This window comes from Barbus barbus, assembly GCF_936440315.1.
Source record: "Barbus barbus genome assembly, chromosome: 40".
Classification (NCBI taxonomy): domain Eukaryota; kingdom Metazoa; phylum Chordata; class Actinopteri; order Cypriniformes; family Cyprinidae; genus Barbus; species Barbus barbus.
In genome coordinates this window covers 7,905,800-7,921,997 of record NC_136718.1, presented here as the reverse complement: position 1 = coordinate 7,921,997, position 16,198 = coordinate 7,905,800, and the positions used below count along the sequence as shown (strand labels likewise).

General features: G+C 40.9%; 1 protein-coding gene across 3 annotated transcripts in view; it reads left to right on the top strand.

Annotated features, from left to right (window-relative positions):
• The window catches only part of LOC306859780 (rho GTPase-activating protein 39-like), an 85,088-nt gene that overhangs the window by 48,815 nt on the left and 20,075 nt on the right, over positions 1–16,198 (top strand). The window contains exons 1-2 of one of the 3 annotated variants that reach the window (XM_079401034.1): positions 4,295–4,574; positions 6,962–8,276. In XM_079401034.1, coding sequence (XP_079257160.1) covers positions 7,008–8,276 — 1,269 coding nt within the window. In that variant the 5' untranslated portion in view covers positions 4,295–4,574; positions 6,962–7,007. Of the gene's footprint in view, positions 1–4,294; positions 4,575–5,603; positions 5,777–6,961; positions 8,277–16,198 lie in introns of those variants that run through there. The other 2 variants (XM_079401033.1, XM_079401032.1) reach the window with 2 other exon arrangements.

The following is a 16,198-nucleotide window of genomic DNA, read 5'->3' as shown; positions in this document are numbered from 1 at the left end:
AATGGATGGATGGATGGACAAACAGATGGATGGATGGATGGACAAACAGATGGATGGATGGATGAACGGATCGATGGACGGATGGATGGACGGACGGACAGACGGATGGATGGATGGATGAACGGATTGATGGATGGATGGATGAACGGATTGATGGATGGATGGACAGACGGACAAGCGAATGGATGAATGGATAGACGGACAGACAGTTGATTGGCCTACAATATATTAATATTTTATAGGCCAATCGTCTGTCCGTCTGTCCATATTAATAATAATAATTAGGGATGCACCGATACTGGTACCTATAAGACAATTTATAGGGGTATTCACTATAAACCATCATTTATTTTCAACCTTAAGCATACACGACATTCTGGCGAAAGTGAAACTAACAGGGTGGCCAGCAGGGGGTGCTCACCCTGCGGTCTGTGTGGGTCCTAACGCCCCAGTATAGTGACGGGGACACTATACTGTCAAAAAAAAAGCACCGTCTTTCGGATGAGACGTTAAACCGAGGTCCTGACTCTCTGTGGTCATTAAAAATCCCAGATTTAAAAAAAAAAAAAATTGCCAAATTTCCCATTGGTCTCTGACCATCATGGCCTCCTAATCATCCCCATACACTGATTGGCTTCATCACTCTGTCTCCTCTCCATCAGTAAGCTGGTGTGTGGTGGGCGTTCTGGCGCACTATGGCTGCCGTCGCATCATCCAGGTGGATGCTGCACACTGGTGGTGGACGAGGAGACACCACCCCTCACAATGTAGAGCGCTTTGAGTGCTTAGAAAAGCAGAAAAGCGCTATATAAATGTAATGAATTATTATTATTATTTATTATTAACAGCCTATGCGCTATGTTCTGTATTTGTCCCTCTCATTCTGCACCAGTACAAATACGTGCGCACGTTGCATGTTTTGCTTGCTTCATGATTGATTATGCATTATATGAGTGGCTTTGGAATATAAATTGCAGCACGTTTCAGATGAAAAAAGATACTTTTATTTCTGAAAATATCACAGTTAGGAGATTTATGGAGTTAGGAGAGTGGTTCCCTGCATTATTACAGCAAAATGCGTGATTACAGTACTGAGCCGCTGCAATGGAGCAGATCTAATGCCATTAAATTAAAGCTGATGTACCATAGAGCAAAAAAATGAACAATGAAAGTAACAAAAACTTGTAAAATACATTTTAACAGGCATAATTAAGTGTGAAAATAACCGAAGATATTATACAGTCAAATCAAAATAAAGTAAACTGTGACATATTATAACCAAAAATTCTTCATACAGTGGACTACCAGTAAAATTGATACAAATTTGGGACAAAAAATTATTCAGACCGAGTCTGGGAAAAAAAAACTGAAGTTCAGGTTTGCATGAACCTGGTTTACAGCATGCCCAGGAGACTACAGGCTGTCATTAAGGCTAAGGGTGGCCCGAGTATTGATAGTTGTGTAAATATTGTCATACTAAAAGCTGTCTGAATAATTTTTGGTGGATTGTAATCCATTATGTACCTTTCTATCAAAGTTATCTGACATTATCAAGCTGAATGTTTTCAGACACAGTTTTACTCTGAGTTCTTGTCATATTTTATTACCATTTTCTTAACTATAGCGAATAAACCGTGATAATGTGAGAAATTTTAAAGGTGTTTGAATAAATTTTGGTTTGACTGTATTTATTTGATAAATGAAGTTAACCAATTAACATTATACATACTCTTTTGGTTTCTGTACCCAATATTTAAAAAATGTACAAATGCAATCAAAATATCAGTATCGGTACTCGGTATCGGCAAGTAAGAAAAATAAAAGTATCGGTATCGGGCGAGTACTGGAAAAAGTGGCATCCCTAATAATAATAATAATAATAGTAATAATAATCTGAAAATCTGCTTCAAGGGTTAAGAAAATCTGAAATATGTTTATCAGTGGTTGGTGGTATTAGATCAAGTGGTCAAGGTGGTAGATACTGTAACTACACCATAAAGCATCTTTCTTCTTTTCTTCTAAACTGACTAAATGTAGTTTTTGCAAGAAATATATAAATTGCCTTTTTTTTTTGCTTTTTCAGGACGACTCTTAAATATGTGAAATAATAGTTTTTCCCCATCTGCTGCATTGAGTTTTAATATAGAATGACCAGTCACATGACATTAACATCTCAGTTCACATACTTCCAGGGGTTCTGCTCCAGCTGAGCATGTACCATTGAGATGAATGGTACTTGGTACTTATTATAGCTGAAGGTGAGGTGAGCTTCTGCATGTTTATTTGAATGTTTATGTAGGTGTAATAAAGATAGGGAAAGAGCAGCAGGGTTTTTTCGTTTATGTGTTTTCTACATCACTATAATGCAGCACGCATTACTCTCTCTGCTCGGCTCAGTGTGAACGCTGCTCTGGTATTTCCTGTTTATGCTGTAGGAGAGACGCCCTTTGAACTTTTCCAACATGCACTCCCACAGGACACCCCCGATCTGCACTCCGGCCCCCTGTCCAGCCTCTCTCAGCATCCCTTTGTGTTCAGTGCAAATAACACAATCAGTGTGGCCTGCACTTGCCAAGATGTGTGGAGTCTTTTGTGGTTGGGTTTGTGTTTGTGAATGAGTGTGTGTGAGAACCTCAACACCTGGGCATCACAGACACTTTTCACCCCTCTGAAGATAAATGAGCTGATGTGTTCATTAGTAATCACAGATTAAGTCACGACTACATGCTACTACAAGGATGTTATAGTACACTATGAGAGTGTTGAGAATAAATAATGGGAGGCCTTGTTTATATCTGATATGTAAGGAATTCTTTGGTCTTTGGCTTGTTAAAATTATCTACATTAAATAATAGTATTATTAATTGGTTACTAGAATGGTTACCAAATGATATTTTCATTATGGAACAATTTAAAAAGGTTTTTTCCTCTTTTATTCTTTGTTGTACTAAATGTTTCTTTATTTTCATTCCTTTAACAGTTTTCATTCCCTGATCATTTCCCTGATCATTTAATGCTTCAGATGCATTAGTGCAAACGCTTCAAATGCATGAAGAACTGTCAAACGTTTGGGGTCAGTAAGATATGTTATTTATTTGAAAGAAATTAATACTTTTATTCAGCAAGGATGCATTAAACTGATCAAAAGTGACAGTAATGACTTTAATATTGTTATAGAATATTTTTGTTTTAAATAAATGCTGCTCTTCTGACCTTTTTTTCAGCAAAGAATCCTAAATCTTATCACTAGAATGATTTCTTAAGGATTATGTGACACTGAAAACTGGAGTATTGATGCTGAAAATTCAGCTTTGCATCACAGGAATAAATTACATTTTAAAATACAAAACAGTAATTTGAAATACTAAAAATAAATAAATCACAATGACTGTTTTTACTGTATTTTTTGTTCAAATAAAGATCCTCCATTACAAAAAAAAAAACTCTTACCAACCCCAAACATTTGAATAATCATGCACAACATATTCATGTATATTTGAAAGCAAAAATATGGCACTTTTTACCCAATCAGAGATCCTCCCTTAGATGAAATGCATTTGAGAAACATGTTCATATCAGATGTGAATACGTCCAGAGTAATCTAAGACTGAAAACAGGTAAATATAAGATGCTACTGGAAAGAAGGAGCAGGGAAATATCCATTACTGCCCACAACCAAACACTGTTACAGCGTTCAGTCCCACACTGTAACATAACTTTATCCTAATATTTATACCAGCTAACTTTCTCAACTGAGACGGTGAAGAATGATGTGTTTTGTTCCTTGTGTTGAGATTATTTACAGGCCTGCGACGTTGTATTTACTCGACACCGTGAATAGATTCTTGACATTTGGCCATGAGACAGTAGACACAATGGGTGGGAAAGACCACAGCAGGCACAGAAACGGAGAGAGAAGTTTGTGTGTAAAAAAGATTCCGATCAATAGGTGGACAGCCACTTGAATAAAACAAAGAGTTTGTTTTTATAAATGAGTTCAGAGTGGAACTTAAGGAATGGAGTGTCGTGAAGTGCTTCTTTAGTTAAAACAGGCCTCTCGGAGAGCTGAAGATGTATTGTTTCACACGCCGAGAGTCTGATCTGATCGAGTCGAGCGGATCGAGAACGGTCCAGGGGAGTGGCGATCCAAGTTCATGTGTGTAAGTGTGTGTGTGGTACGATGGCAAGACTCACATTCCTGCTACTGTAACCCAGAGGAGGGCCGAAAGTAGCCGCCTTCCCCCTCCCTCCCTCTCTCCTTGTCCTTCTCACCCTCCCTTCCTCCTTTCCTCCCTCCTTTCCTCCCTCGCTCTCTCACTCTCCCTCTCCGTACCACTCCGTAATTAAACGATCGCATGGTGACGGTAAGAATTTGAGCAGAAGTTAATAACCTACAGAATTACGGAAAGAGCTTGATTAGCTAAAAATAGACATTTTGAAAGGCAGACACTTGTCTCTTCTCCTCGATTTGGCTGTTTTCTTCTGTGCCTCCAGCTGAGGGAGGTGTCCTCTATATTCTCAGTCACCCTAAGCAACCTTACAGATCGCCGTGCCACCTTTGGGTATGCCAGGGGGTAAGTATGTCTACTGACCATACGCTCAAACATATGCTATGCATCACTGTCTCAGGTGAGTTTAGAAGGTCATGCGCAACAGGTGTATCTCAAATGATGCAGTCGCTTGTATTGAGAATATATTTTTGCTCACATATGGATATAAATGGTTGATTTGTTGAAGGTACACGAGGCTGTGCATGTTGTCTGGTTTGTTTAGTAGCGCTTATATAAAGTGGTTAGAAGTTCTTCAACTGATCCGTTAGTTGCAGTATGTGTGACTGGTGATTTTGTTGGGAAGGAAAATGCTAATCTGACAGAGTTCAGATTAACGTGTGCACACAGAGTAACACTATAAACTGGATTAGTGGTCTGAAGGTGGTTTACACCGTTAATCAGGTCAAACAAAGATCAGCTAATGTTGATTTTACATTCTTGTGTGTTTGTGCAAGGGATGTTTATGGTTGCGGATTTGTGTGTGTGTGTGTGTGTGTGTGTGCACGTGCACGTGCAGTCACGCTTTGGTTGCAGGAGTTCACAGTGGCGTTCTACAGGGTGCTTTGGAATTTAAGTGTTTCTTTTCGTTTGCAGGAACATGTGTGTTTGATACCCGGTTTTGCAAGTGTGAAGGAACATGAGTGGTCTGTGTTTTAAACCTACTCAAACACACACAAATTGTATACATGCAACTAATTGGGTGCACGTGTGCTTGTATGCAAATATACACACCAAATGTAAACTTCTAAGTGTGTGTTTCTTGTGTGTTCAGCATGTGTAGCTGATAAATGAATACAATTGTTACATGATGAGGTTTTCATAGTATTGTTACAACATTCTGGTAATGCGGTAATTCTGCTAGACAAAAAAACAAGGGATCACCATTATTGTACTATTTTGAAAAAGTTTAATTTTGATAATTTTGTATTTTACAGTGATGTATGCCTGATGTACAAAATTATCCATAATCTTGCTCCCCCCTCCTCTTAGGGGATGCCTGGCCCATAACGGCAGTGCCGGTAGGACAAGAGCATCTGCTAGGGGAGATTTAGTACCGCAGTATAGAAAAACCGCCTTTGGTCAAACAGCGTTCTTGGTTAGAGTAGTGAGGTTATGGAATTCTTTACCTACAAACATTCAAAGCATTGACAGATACACAGTTTTTAAAACTAATCTTAAGCACCGGATACTATCAGAACAAATTTGCAACCACTAATGACTGTGTTGTAAGTCTTGTGATTTTTTTATACTTTTGTGGATATATGTATTGTGATGTGATGTTCAATGTGGTGTATATGTAATATTGTATGTTATTTAATTTGTTTACCTGCCCAGGGACAGCAGATGTAAATGAGCTATTAGCTAACTCTGGTGCAATTACTTTTAATTGTGCATTGTCCCTGTAAAAATAAACAATAAAGTAAAGTAAGTAAAGTAATGTTGCTGTAACATTTTGGTAGTGTCAATATAGCAGTCCATAGTGGATTCCTGTTTTTCCACTGCTGGAACACACTGTCTGTTCAACCTTTCCTGTTGTGTTTCTCATTCACACTCCACCGCAGTGGCCTGGATAGTGTGTGTGTGTGTGTGTGTGTGTGTGTGTGTATGTCTGCACATTGTTGTTTGTGCTTTGATCAAAATAGTTACAAGCAGTTCTCTGGTACGAAAACAATTTTCTTAGACTAATAAATATTAAAATTGTTATTGCTTACCCTTTCTTTGCCTAAGGCTAAGCACATAGTTTAATCCTCTTTGTTTTTTACTTGCATGTATGAGTTATTCTTTGAAAGAAAGAAGGTACTATGCCACCCTTGGCATTGCAACCACACATTCCTCTCTATTAGATATGGATAGATTTACAGAGAGTTTCATGTTCAGTTCTCAAGTACTCACAGGATATTGCCAGATATGCTTCATAGCAAGAATACTAGTAACATGATAAATGTTTCTAACTTCAGCATATTACAAAATAATTGAATTGTAAAATAGATTTAGATTTTATGCACATTCAAATGTTGATTATTTAAAAAAGTTTCAATAGAAATTGTTCTGCTACTTCTCCAAATATCTATTTGCTATACATTTTATTTTTTAAGGCATTGAGTTGTTAGCAGCATGTTGGAACTACTGGTACTGCTTATGTAGAGCCGTGTTGTAGTCGAAAACTTGGACTGGGTTCAAGACCATATTTTCTTGTCATGGACTCGAGAGCATGTAGACTCAATCATCTTCTGGTCTTGGTCTTGACTCTGATGAGCTGGTCTTGACTATAACACTGATGTGGAGCATTTAAAATCAGTCACAAACAATTCCATTTCAGTTTGGATGTTGTTTTTAAAATCACCTGCCTATATCGGTAGAAAAGAACAACACAGCATGTGTTAACAGTATTCTCCATTTGTGTGTTTCAGGGACGCCGCTCAAAGATGGCAGCCTGCTCCTGGATCCAAGGCTGCCATGTTGGTGAAAGTTAACAGCATTGGAAGAAACCAATCTCTGGGTCCAGCTACTGCCCACCAACTTCTCCACCTCAACCCCACCAACACTAGCACTTCACCCAAACCTAGTCACACAGCGCAACTTGACAGAACCGGTCTGTTCAGCAAAATGTCTGTTCCTGGAGACTCCAAGCAGGGTTACCACCTCAAGAAAGGGGATGCCAACTTCTGTCTGGTTTTGCCCGCTTCTAGCTCTTCCTCTTACTCTGCCCACCAGCGCTCTGGTGCAGGTACACCTCGCCCCTCCTCTCCTCAATACGGAGCTACACCCTCAACACCCATCTATGATGAACCTCCACCCATTGACCCCCCAATTTACGATGAACCCCCAATGGAAATGGAAGTAGAAGGTGCGCACCACTTACACCGAGTTCCCTACCCCACCAGTCACAGCCTGCCGAGAGGAACCCAGCCTCCTAAACTCCTCCAGTTCCCCCATTCCAAACACATCTGCAGCTCCTCATCTAGTGAATACAGTCCGGCCGGCCGGGAGTGCATCAAACACATGGTGAACGTGGATGCAGCTGCATCCAAGCACCAGCCCCAGACGTCTATCCCTATCGAGGGGCCTTCAAATACAGCCAGTCCTCAAATACAGCCCCAGTCTCCAGTCTCTGCCCAGATTAAGAAGGAAGTCTCTGTAGAGAAAAAGCAATCATGGAGGCTGTTGGAGCCCCGCCATAGCCGTCAAAGTAGTCTGGCCTCTCAGGAGTACCCAGGCCCTGCGGTCGTCACGTATCAGGACTCTGGCTACTCCACTGGGCCATCCCCAAGTCTGCGAAGGAAGAACCGACGTCGTGCAGCTCTTGGCACTGGGTCGGGTCGACCCGGGTCGGTGGGCAGCAGTGGGGAGTTGAATGCATTAAATGAGAAACTGATGGCAGAAATGAGGGCAGTGGTAAACCGTTCCAATGCCCTTCATGGAAGCAAAGCCAGTCTGGACACTGAGATGGGCTCAGAGGCCTCTGGAAGTACTGCTCGCTCCCTGGTTAGTTCATTGAAGATTGGTGCAAGAGGGGGTGAATCGAGGGAGGATGTGACATCAAGTAACCGATCACTGTACAGAGGCGGGGGTAACAACCACGGTGACGTTGTTCTGTCGCCACTGGTGACAGATGGTCTCGGAGGCCGGCAAAAGAGGACATATGAGAAAGTAGATTCACTGGAGAAGAGCGTAACATCACAGACCAGCTTGTCATCCCCAGAACCACCAAGGTCACCCTCACAGGTACCAACACTTTTTGCAGCTGTTCACTTGCTAGAGTGTGTACATCTGGAAATGTTGTTATGGTCGATGCAGTGCAGCAATTTGGCTTATTCCCTTTTCTACCTAGTTTTTCCTTTTCTTTAATTACCCTTCCCTTTTTCATGACTCATCACATTCGATGGTCCCTCTGTGTCTAATAGAGTTCCTCTGAGTTGAAAAGCAAAGCAATGCTTTCCATCCGGTCGTTGTAGAAACTATGCAGGAGATTGCGAGGCTTGGGGTTTCCTGAGCTGAAGAGGGTGTGAATGTTCCATTCTAAGGAGATTTAGTTTGTCTGTATATGTGTGTGTGTGTGTGTGTTATGCTTAGATTAAGAGGATTGTACAAAGGCCAGTTGTTGTTTTTCTTATGAAAGAAAATGTGCAGGAATAAGGGGAAAACGGTGAGTTTAGTGAGCAGGAGATTAATGAACGGAGATGTAAAGGAGTCAAAAGTAAAAGATCAGCTATAAGTGCGTGTGTGTCTGTTTGTTTTTTTGTGGAAGATGTACATATGGGAATCGGGTAGTAAGTAGGTCAGTGTAGAGCTTGAACCAAATTTCTTTTTCCGACCATCGTCATGGATGATTGTATTTAAAGTAGAATATGTTTTATGTGGATACTGGATTACGCATACTGGTTATAATAAAGGCAGATAACCTATATCATTTGTTACCTGCTACCACCATTCAGCCCACTTTGTAGTGAACTTCATCGCAAAATTGCTGCCTTTTTTAGGATACCATGTCACAATACTGGAACTACTGACACTGCAGACAGTGGAACTTGAGTTATCTGCTTCGTTATACAAGTGAAGTCAAGCAGAAACACTTAAGCCCAAAGTATACTTCATTTTTGTACATGTACGTTAACGTTTGCATAGTCAAACACGAAGGTATTTAAACTATACTTCATTTTATAGCATGTGCGAACACTGGCGGTTGACATATGCGCTCAAGAAAGGTTCATCTTAGTCCAGTGTCTGTGCTCTTTAAGGCCTGTTTACACCTGGTCACTTCGTGTGTTTTGTCTGATCGGATAGCTATCCGATCATGAAAAGAGGTGTAAATGCCCTCCAAAATACATTCGAGAAGGATATAAATCCGATCGCTCAAACCACTGCAGGAGGTGGTCTGGGCCGGATTCCAGACGAAACTGGACAAGTGTAAATGCATCTGGTTGTTGAAACCACATATGTAAATTTTACTCCTCCGAAAATGCTAAAATAATAAACGTGTGAAAGCATATTATAGTCAGATATGACTGCGCTAATGCAACACGTTTCGCTGCAGACGAGGAGCTGAGCATCTCTTGAGCAAGCCAACATAAAAACTGCCGAAGCCGACATGCATACTGAAACCGAAAGTAAGACGCAGGCGGTCAACACACAGTCATCTTCATTAAAAGTAGTAAGACAAACTTATCTTTCCAGTGCTGATGCTGCACGCTCTCCTATTGCTGTCTTTGATCTTGAAATGAGCTGATATTTAATGAAATGCAGCACTTCTCTTTTGATTTCTTTAACGTGAACTCCATTAAATTGAAATATAGTGTGGGAATTGAAGATCGGATTTTTAACTGTTTTGCTACGACACATTTGGCCAAGTGTAAATGCAAACATTTTAACAAATCAGATAGATATCCGATCAGCGAAATCACATGAAATTACCAGGTGTAAACAGGCCCTTAGTGTCTGTCTCTTTTGTTTCATTTTTTACTGTGAAACAGCGACCTGGGCCAGTGTTGCCACCTTGTGGAACAACTGATTACTGCAAAACAAATTGAATGTGCATTTGGACCTGCACATACAACTTTGCAGTTACAAAAATTCAGGTGGTGTGCATACAGTATGCGTGTACTAGTCTGGTGATGAAATTTGCGTCACGCAAAGTACACGGACCCTCATGAATACTGAAAAACTGAAGTATAATTTGGCCTTCACTACAACCAAAATTGCAGGAACTTGAGCAATTTCATATCGACAGAAGGCAGCTGTCTGTGTAGGGATTGGACTGCAGTGCAGCCCACCAGGGTTTGAAATAGAGATTAAGTGTTTTGGATTCAGGCTCTACATTTGATAGCATTAGCATGCGTGTTAATGCAGTTCATGAAGTCATTCCCACACGAGTGCTGGAAAAACTGGAACTTAAATTAACCTTTAGTCTGTGCTCCACCAGAAACAACCTGTCTGTTTTAAAACATAACAGAAATACAAGCCCTGGTACTATTTTCAGAATAATTTTGAAAGCAAAACAGAGACCGGGCCAGCCGCCTCATTCACAGCCAGGTGTTGTGGTTGTACAAGACAGTCGCCTGACTGTGTTACAGCTCACTGTGATTTGGCACATTCTGGTAATGTGTTTCGATGTGTGTGCTGACAGTTCCATTTGTCATTGGTGTAGTGCTCCACATGTGGTTTGGCTTCTCTTGGGGAGCATAAGTTGGTGGAGTTAATATTATGGATCTTAATACACTAGGAGAGATTTGTTATCAATCAAATGATCATTAACGATTAAAATAATTGCATCCGTAAAGCTAGGTTAAAACCTTTTCCTTAAGCATTATGTAGGCCTATGTTAACATTTGTGAATGGATAATGATTACTTAGTATTGCAAACATGGCCAAATTTTGAAATTTATCAGATTTATGTTTATATGTCAGATTTAACAAAAATACATGTTTGCCTATAGTATTCAGCCTCCTTTATATGTCTGCTAGCCCTTTGGCTTTCTTCTTGCCTTTACATGCCTCATTACCTTCATCAGTCTTTTTTTCTGTCTCTCTCATACATAAACATCTGATTAAAATACAACAATAACGTAAAGGCAGAGTTGTGAGGTTGGAAACATTGACTCAATGATTTGGTTCAGAGCAAGCTCATTATATCTTGATGGAGGCAGAACCTCACTAATGTCCAGACACATGGAGAAACGCTCCATTCTTACCATTTAATTTGACCACATTTTTAAATCTGTATCACTTAGGGCACAGTGTCACATTGACGTAATGCCAGGGGGTGCCAAGACATGAAAGGATCAAGTTCAAGTTCAAGTTGAGCTTTATTGTCATTCCGCTACATGTGGGGACATACAGTGGAACGAAATGTCGTGCCTCGCAGGAACACGGTGCTACATAAATACAGACATACAACAATGAAGTAAAAAAAAAAAACACTATAAACTAGTGATCGACCGATATTGAATTTTTTTTTTTTTTTTTATAACCGATACCAATTATTTGCATGTTAATGTGCCCGATAACTGATATGCAGAACCGATATTTATTTACTGTTATAAAGTAAATAAATGACTGCGTGAAGTCCATACTTCACTTTGGTTTTTCCTCCTTTCTGTCATCTTAACAAAAAATGTTTTGAGAATTAGCAGTCTTTCATGCAGGGCTCTAGACTCATTCTTCCCACTGATCTCACTTTTGCGACTAACTTTCTCAGCTGGTTGCACGAGCACATAATTTGGTTGCAATTTGTTTTTCGTTTTTGCACATTTGAACATTTGATTAATCAATGCATGCTGATGAACTTTTATCATAGTTTATAGTTATATGGTAACAAAATTGTTCAACATTCAACTCGTTCTTTTTCATCGGTATTATTTGTGATTTAAATTTTGTGAACAGGAATTCCTTTTTTCGTGCGCTTTCACTTTCAAATTTGCGATCTTGGTGTCACATTTTACAAGAAAAGATCATTGTGTTTTGTTTATATCTATACACCTTTCATTTTTTAAGACTAAAACAAAAGATGGATTCATTGTTATTCTTAATTAAAAAGCACAACAACAATAAAACAGTACGTTGACAATGACAAACTAGCTTTCATAACATTTATTAACAAAAAGGAATAAGACGAGGCATGGCACAGGACACATCACATGCTGTCTTATATACCGAGTATATTACAGAATGTTTAGCAAACTCTGAGGAAGCAAATAAATATTAATATATATTTTTTTTAATTAAGGAAAGCCTCAATAGCGTAACGTGAGGAAAACCGCAAAGATAACAAGCTTCTCAAAACGAAAACAAAAAGAAAAGTAAAACTAAACTGGCTGTTGCTGACAGGACTTGCATGTTTTTTTCAACAAGAACACTAGCATGTTCACCTTCTCTGGTTTAAGAAGCGGTCTTTTACTTTAGTTTGAAAACAAAATCCTCCGTTGCGCTCCGTCCGCGACGCGCACCTTCGCACTCGTGCTGACGCGGCGAGTATAAACCAGGCTCTACCCACGAAGCGCTCGCGCTGAAAGCACCTCTCTTCACGTGATCAGTGAAATCTGACTGCTGCTATAATGTGCTGCGGCTGGCAGCGCGCGCTGTAAGAAGCAGACGCTTTGAGCAGCGCAGACCAGGCACTCGTACAAATGCGACCACGTCAAATTATAACTCGCAAAAAATTACCATTTTGATGGTAAACTTTTTGGAGAGTGACATGGTGTTGGTGGTCCAGGTGAGATCCTCTGTGATGTGCACCCCCAGGAATTTAGTGCTGCTGACTCTCTCCACAGTCGAGCTGTCGATGGTCAGTGGGGGGTGGTCAACGGAGTTTCTTCTGAAGTCCATCACAACATCCTTTGTCTTATCCACATTGAGGGACAGATTGTTAGTGCCACACCATTCAGCCAGCTGTGCCACTTCCTCTCTGTATTGCGTTTCATCATTGTTGCTGATGAGACCTACCACTGTTGTGTCATCAGCAAACTTGATGATGTGGTTGGAGCTGAACTTGGCAGTGCAGTCGTGGGTCAGCAGTGTGAAGAGCAGCGGGCTGAGCACACTGCCTTGTGGGACACCTGTGCTCAGTGTGGTAGTGCTCGAGGTGTTGTGGCCAACACGGACTGACTGAAGTCTTCCGGTTAGAAAGTCCAGGGTCCAGTTACACAGGGAAATGTTAAGGCCCAGCAGGTTTAGTTTATTTATGAGCTGTTGTGGGATTATTATGTTGAATGCCGAGCTGAAGTCAATGAACAGCATTCTAACATAGGAGTCTTTATTTTCTGGGTGGGTAAGAGCCAGGTTGGGGAGGCTGGTTTTAATGTTGTGCATGACTAGCCTCTCAAAGCACTTCATCATGATTGGAGTCAGTGCTATGGGACGGTAGTCATTTAGACAGGACACAGGTGATTTCATTGGTACCGGTATGATTGTTGTGGATTTGAGACATGTGGGGACGACTGCCTGGCTCAGCGAGGTGTTGAAGATATCTGTAAGCACATCTGTCAGCTGTGCAGCACAGTCTCTCAGAACACGGCCAGGTGTGTTGTCAGGACCATGGGTTAATCCTAGATAGGGTCTTCCTTACGACGGCTGGAGACAGACAGAGCGCCCGGTCGTTGGGAGGTGTGGGCAGTTTTTGTGCAGGTGTGTCATTCTGCATTTCAAACCTTGAATAAAAGTGGTTGATTGCATCGGGGAGGGATGTGTCCTCATCACAGGCCTGTGGCGGGGGCTTGTAGTCAGTGATGGTCTGAATGGCTTGCCACAGGCTCCGTGTGTCTCTGCTGTCTGTGAAGTGATTGTTGATTTTTTTGAGCATATGACCGTTTTGCTTTTTTGATGCCACAGGACAGATTGGCTCTTGCTGTTTTGAGGGCTGCTTTATCTCCTGATCTGAATGCTTCATCTCTGGTCTTTAGCAGCCCACAAACCTCTGCTGTCATCCATGGCTTCTGGTTTGCACATGTGGTGATGGTCTTGGTGACTGTCATATCATCAGTGCACTTTTTGATGTAAGCAGTTACAGTTTCAGTGTACTCATGCAGGTCTGTGTGGTTGTTGTAGGTGGCTGCCTCTTTAAACATGTTCCAGTCTGTGCACTGAAAGCAGTCCTGTAGTGCTGAGGTGGTATTGTCTGGCCATACGGTGATCTGCTTTTGAACCGGTTTGGCGAGTTTGAGAAGTGGTCTATATGCTGGGATTAGCATAACAGTGATGTGGTCTGAGTACCCGAGGTGGGGGCGGGGTACAGCCTTGTAAGCGTTCTTTACTGTTGTGTAAACAAAGTCCAGTGTGTTGTTTCCCCTTCTTGCAAAGTTCACATGTTGGTAGAACTTTGGCAAAACTGTCTTTAAGTTTGCGTGGTTGAAGTCACCGGCTATGATGAAAAAGCCGTCAGGGTTATTTGTTTGTTGTTCACTGATGTCGCTATACAGTTCACAAAGCGCGTCCTTAGTGTTTGCACACGGGGGGATGTAGACCGTGACAATAACAATGACGTGAACTCCCGCGGCAGATAGAACGGTCAACACTTCACAAACATAAACTCCACCAGCGATGAACAGTGTTTTGATAATACACCCACAAGCCACCTCCGCGGGTCTTACCAGATAGTGATGAATCTCTATCTGCTCGGAAGCTGGTGTAACAATTTATACGCTCAAAAGGGAATTGTATATAAATAATTATGATTAATTGATTAATTTACAATTATTTATATCGGCTGACAGTAATAACTGTCGCAGAATTAAATTGCCATCAACTGATCTGTCCGTCCAGCGAACATTCAGTGTAAGTTCATATCAACTCTAAGAAAAGGTATTTCCTTGGCCACAGAAAATACTTTCCTATTAATGCATTAGAGCATTGTAGCAAGGATCAAAATCGTAAAGGGACATTAATTTGCAAGGCAGAACCAGAAACTCATCTAATTTGGGCACTTTTATTAACTAAACACTAACGCAAACTAGTCTAACAAACAAACATACATACAGTATGTACAATCACTCATACATGGGGAAAGGCTAAATGATAGTTGATGGATGAAGCCAAGTAAAACCATCAGCGCCGTTTATAACAGGGTCTATAACTTAATAATAATAATAATAATAATTCATTACATTTATATAGCGCTTTTCTGCTTTTCTAAGCACTCAAAGCGCTCGACATTGTGAGGGGTGGTGTCTCCTCGTCCACCACCAGTGTGCAGCATCCACCTGGACTTATACTAAACCTCTCTTTCGTTTAGTTAAATGTTATACTTGCACTGCCTTTGGTCGGGTCGAGTGTCCGGAATGCAGTCTCAGATGAAAGTATTAATGGTTTCAAAGTTTTGGACTCCCGATCACGTTCTTCCGGGTTGAAGAGTGATGAATTCCAAAGATGTTCTCAGGTAGAAATGTTCTTCCAAGTTTTGATGGAAAAGAGCTAAGAAAGATATCATGCTGAGGTCCAAGGAGCTTGGTTGAATGGAAAGACAAGGCCGCAAAGGCCAGGCACAAAAACTTAGAGGGTCAGAAAAAGTTCTAGCTCACATCCTCTTAGGATCTAACAAAACCGCAGACTGCCGGGCATCTCTGAAATGAGAGCTTATCTGCTATAGAGGTCACACCTCTGGGGTGTCAAATACCCAGTGGAGTCCTGGATTTTTGGAGGGAAATTTTTATGACCCTTTGTCTATGAACATGGTAATTTGCATAGGTAATTCGCCTGGGTTAATGCACAAACTTCTAAAGATTCTTAGGACACTAATATGTTGCATAGGTATCGACATGTAATATTCACTCTCAATTAGATCATCCGAAGACGAATTGATAGAGAGTAAACATGATGCAGCTAAAGTAATATTAACTAGTGATCTATCATAAGCATGCAGAAAACAGTGTACAATACACAAAAACATATACAAGAACAGTAATAATATACACAATGACCTAAAGGTATGTGTGTTCATTCCAAGAAGGGTTTTCTATGAATTAAGTAGAGAAGAGTCCATTTTTATGGTGTAATGTGTCTTTCCTAAGAGGAAGTGTTGCTCTACCCGCATTCCTTTGAGTAATAAAACCAATGTTATCAGATGGGTTGCCATGGAACCAGAGACCTGGAGTCGTTGACAGACACACCAGAACCAGTATGTGTATTAGGAGTGGGGGGGGGGGTCTGTGACCATTTGT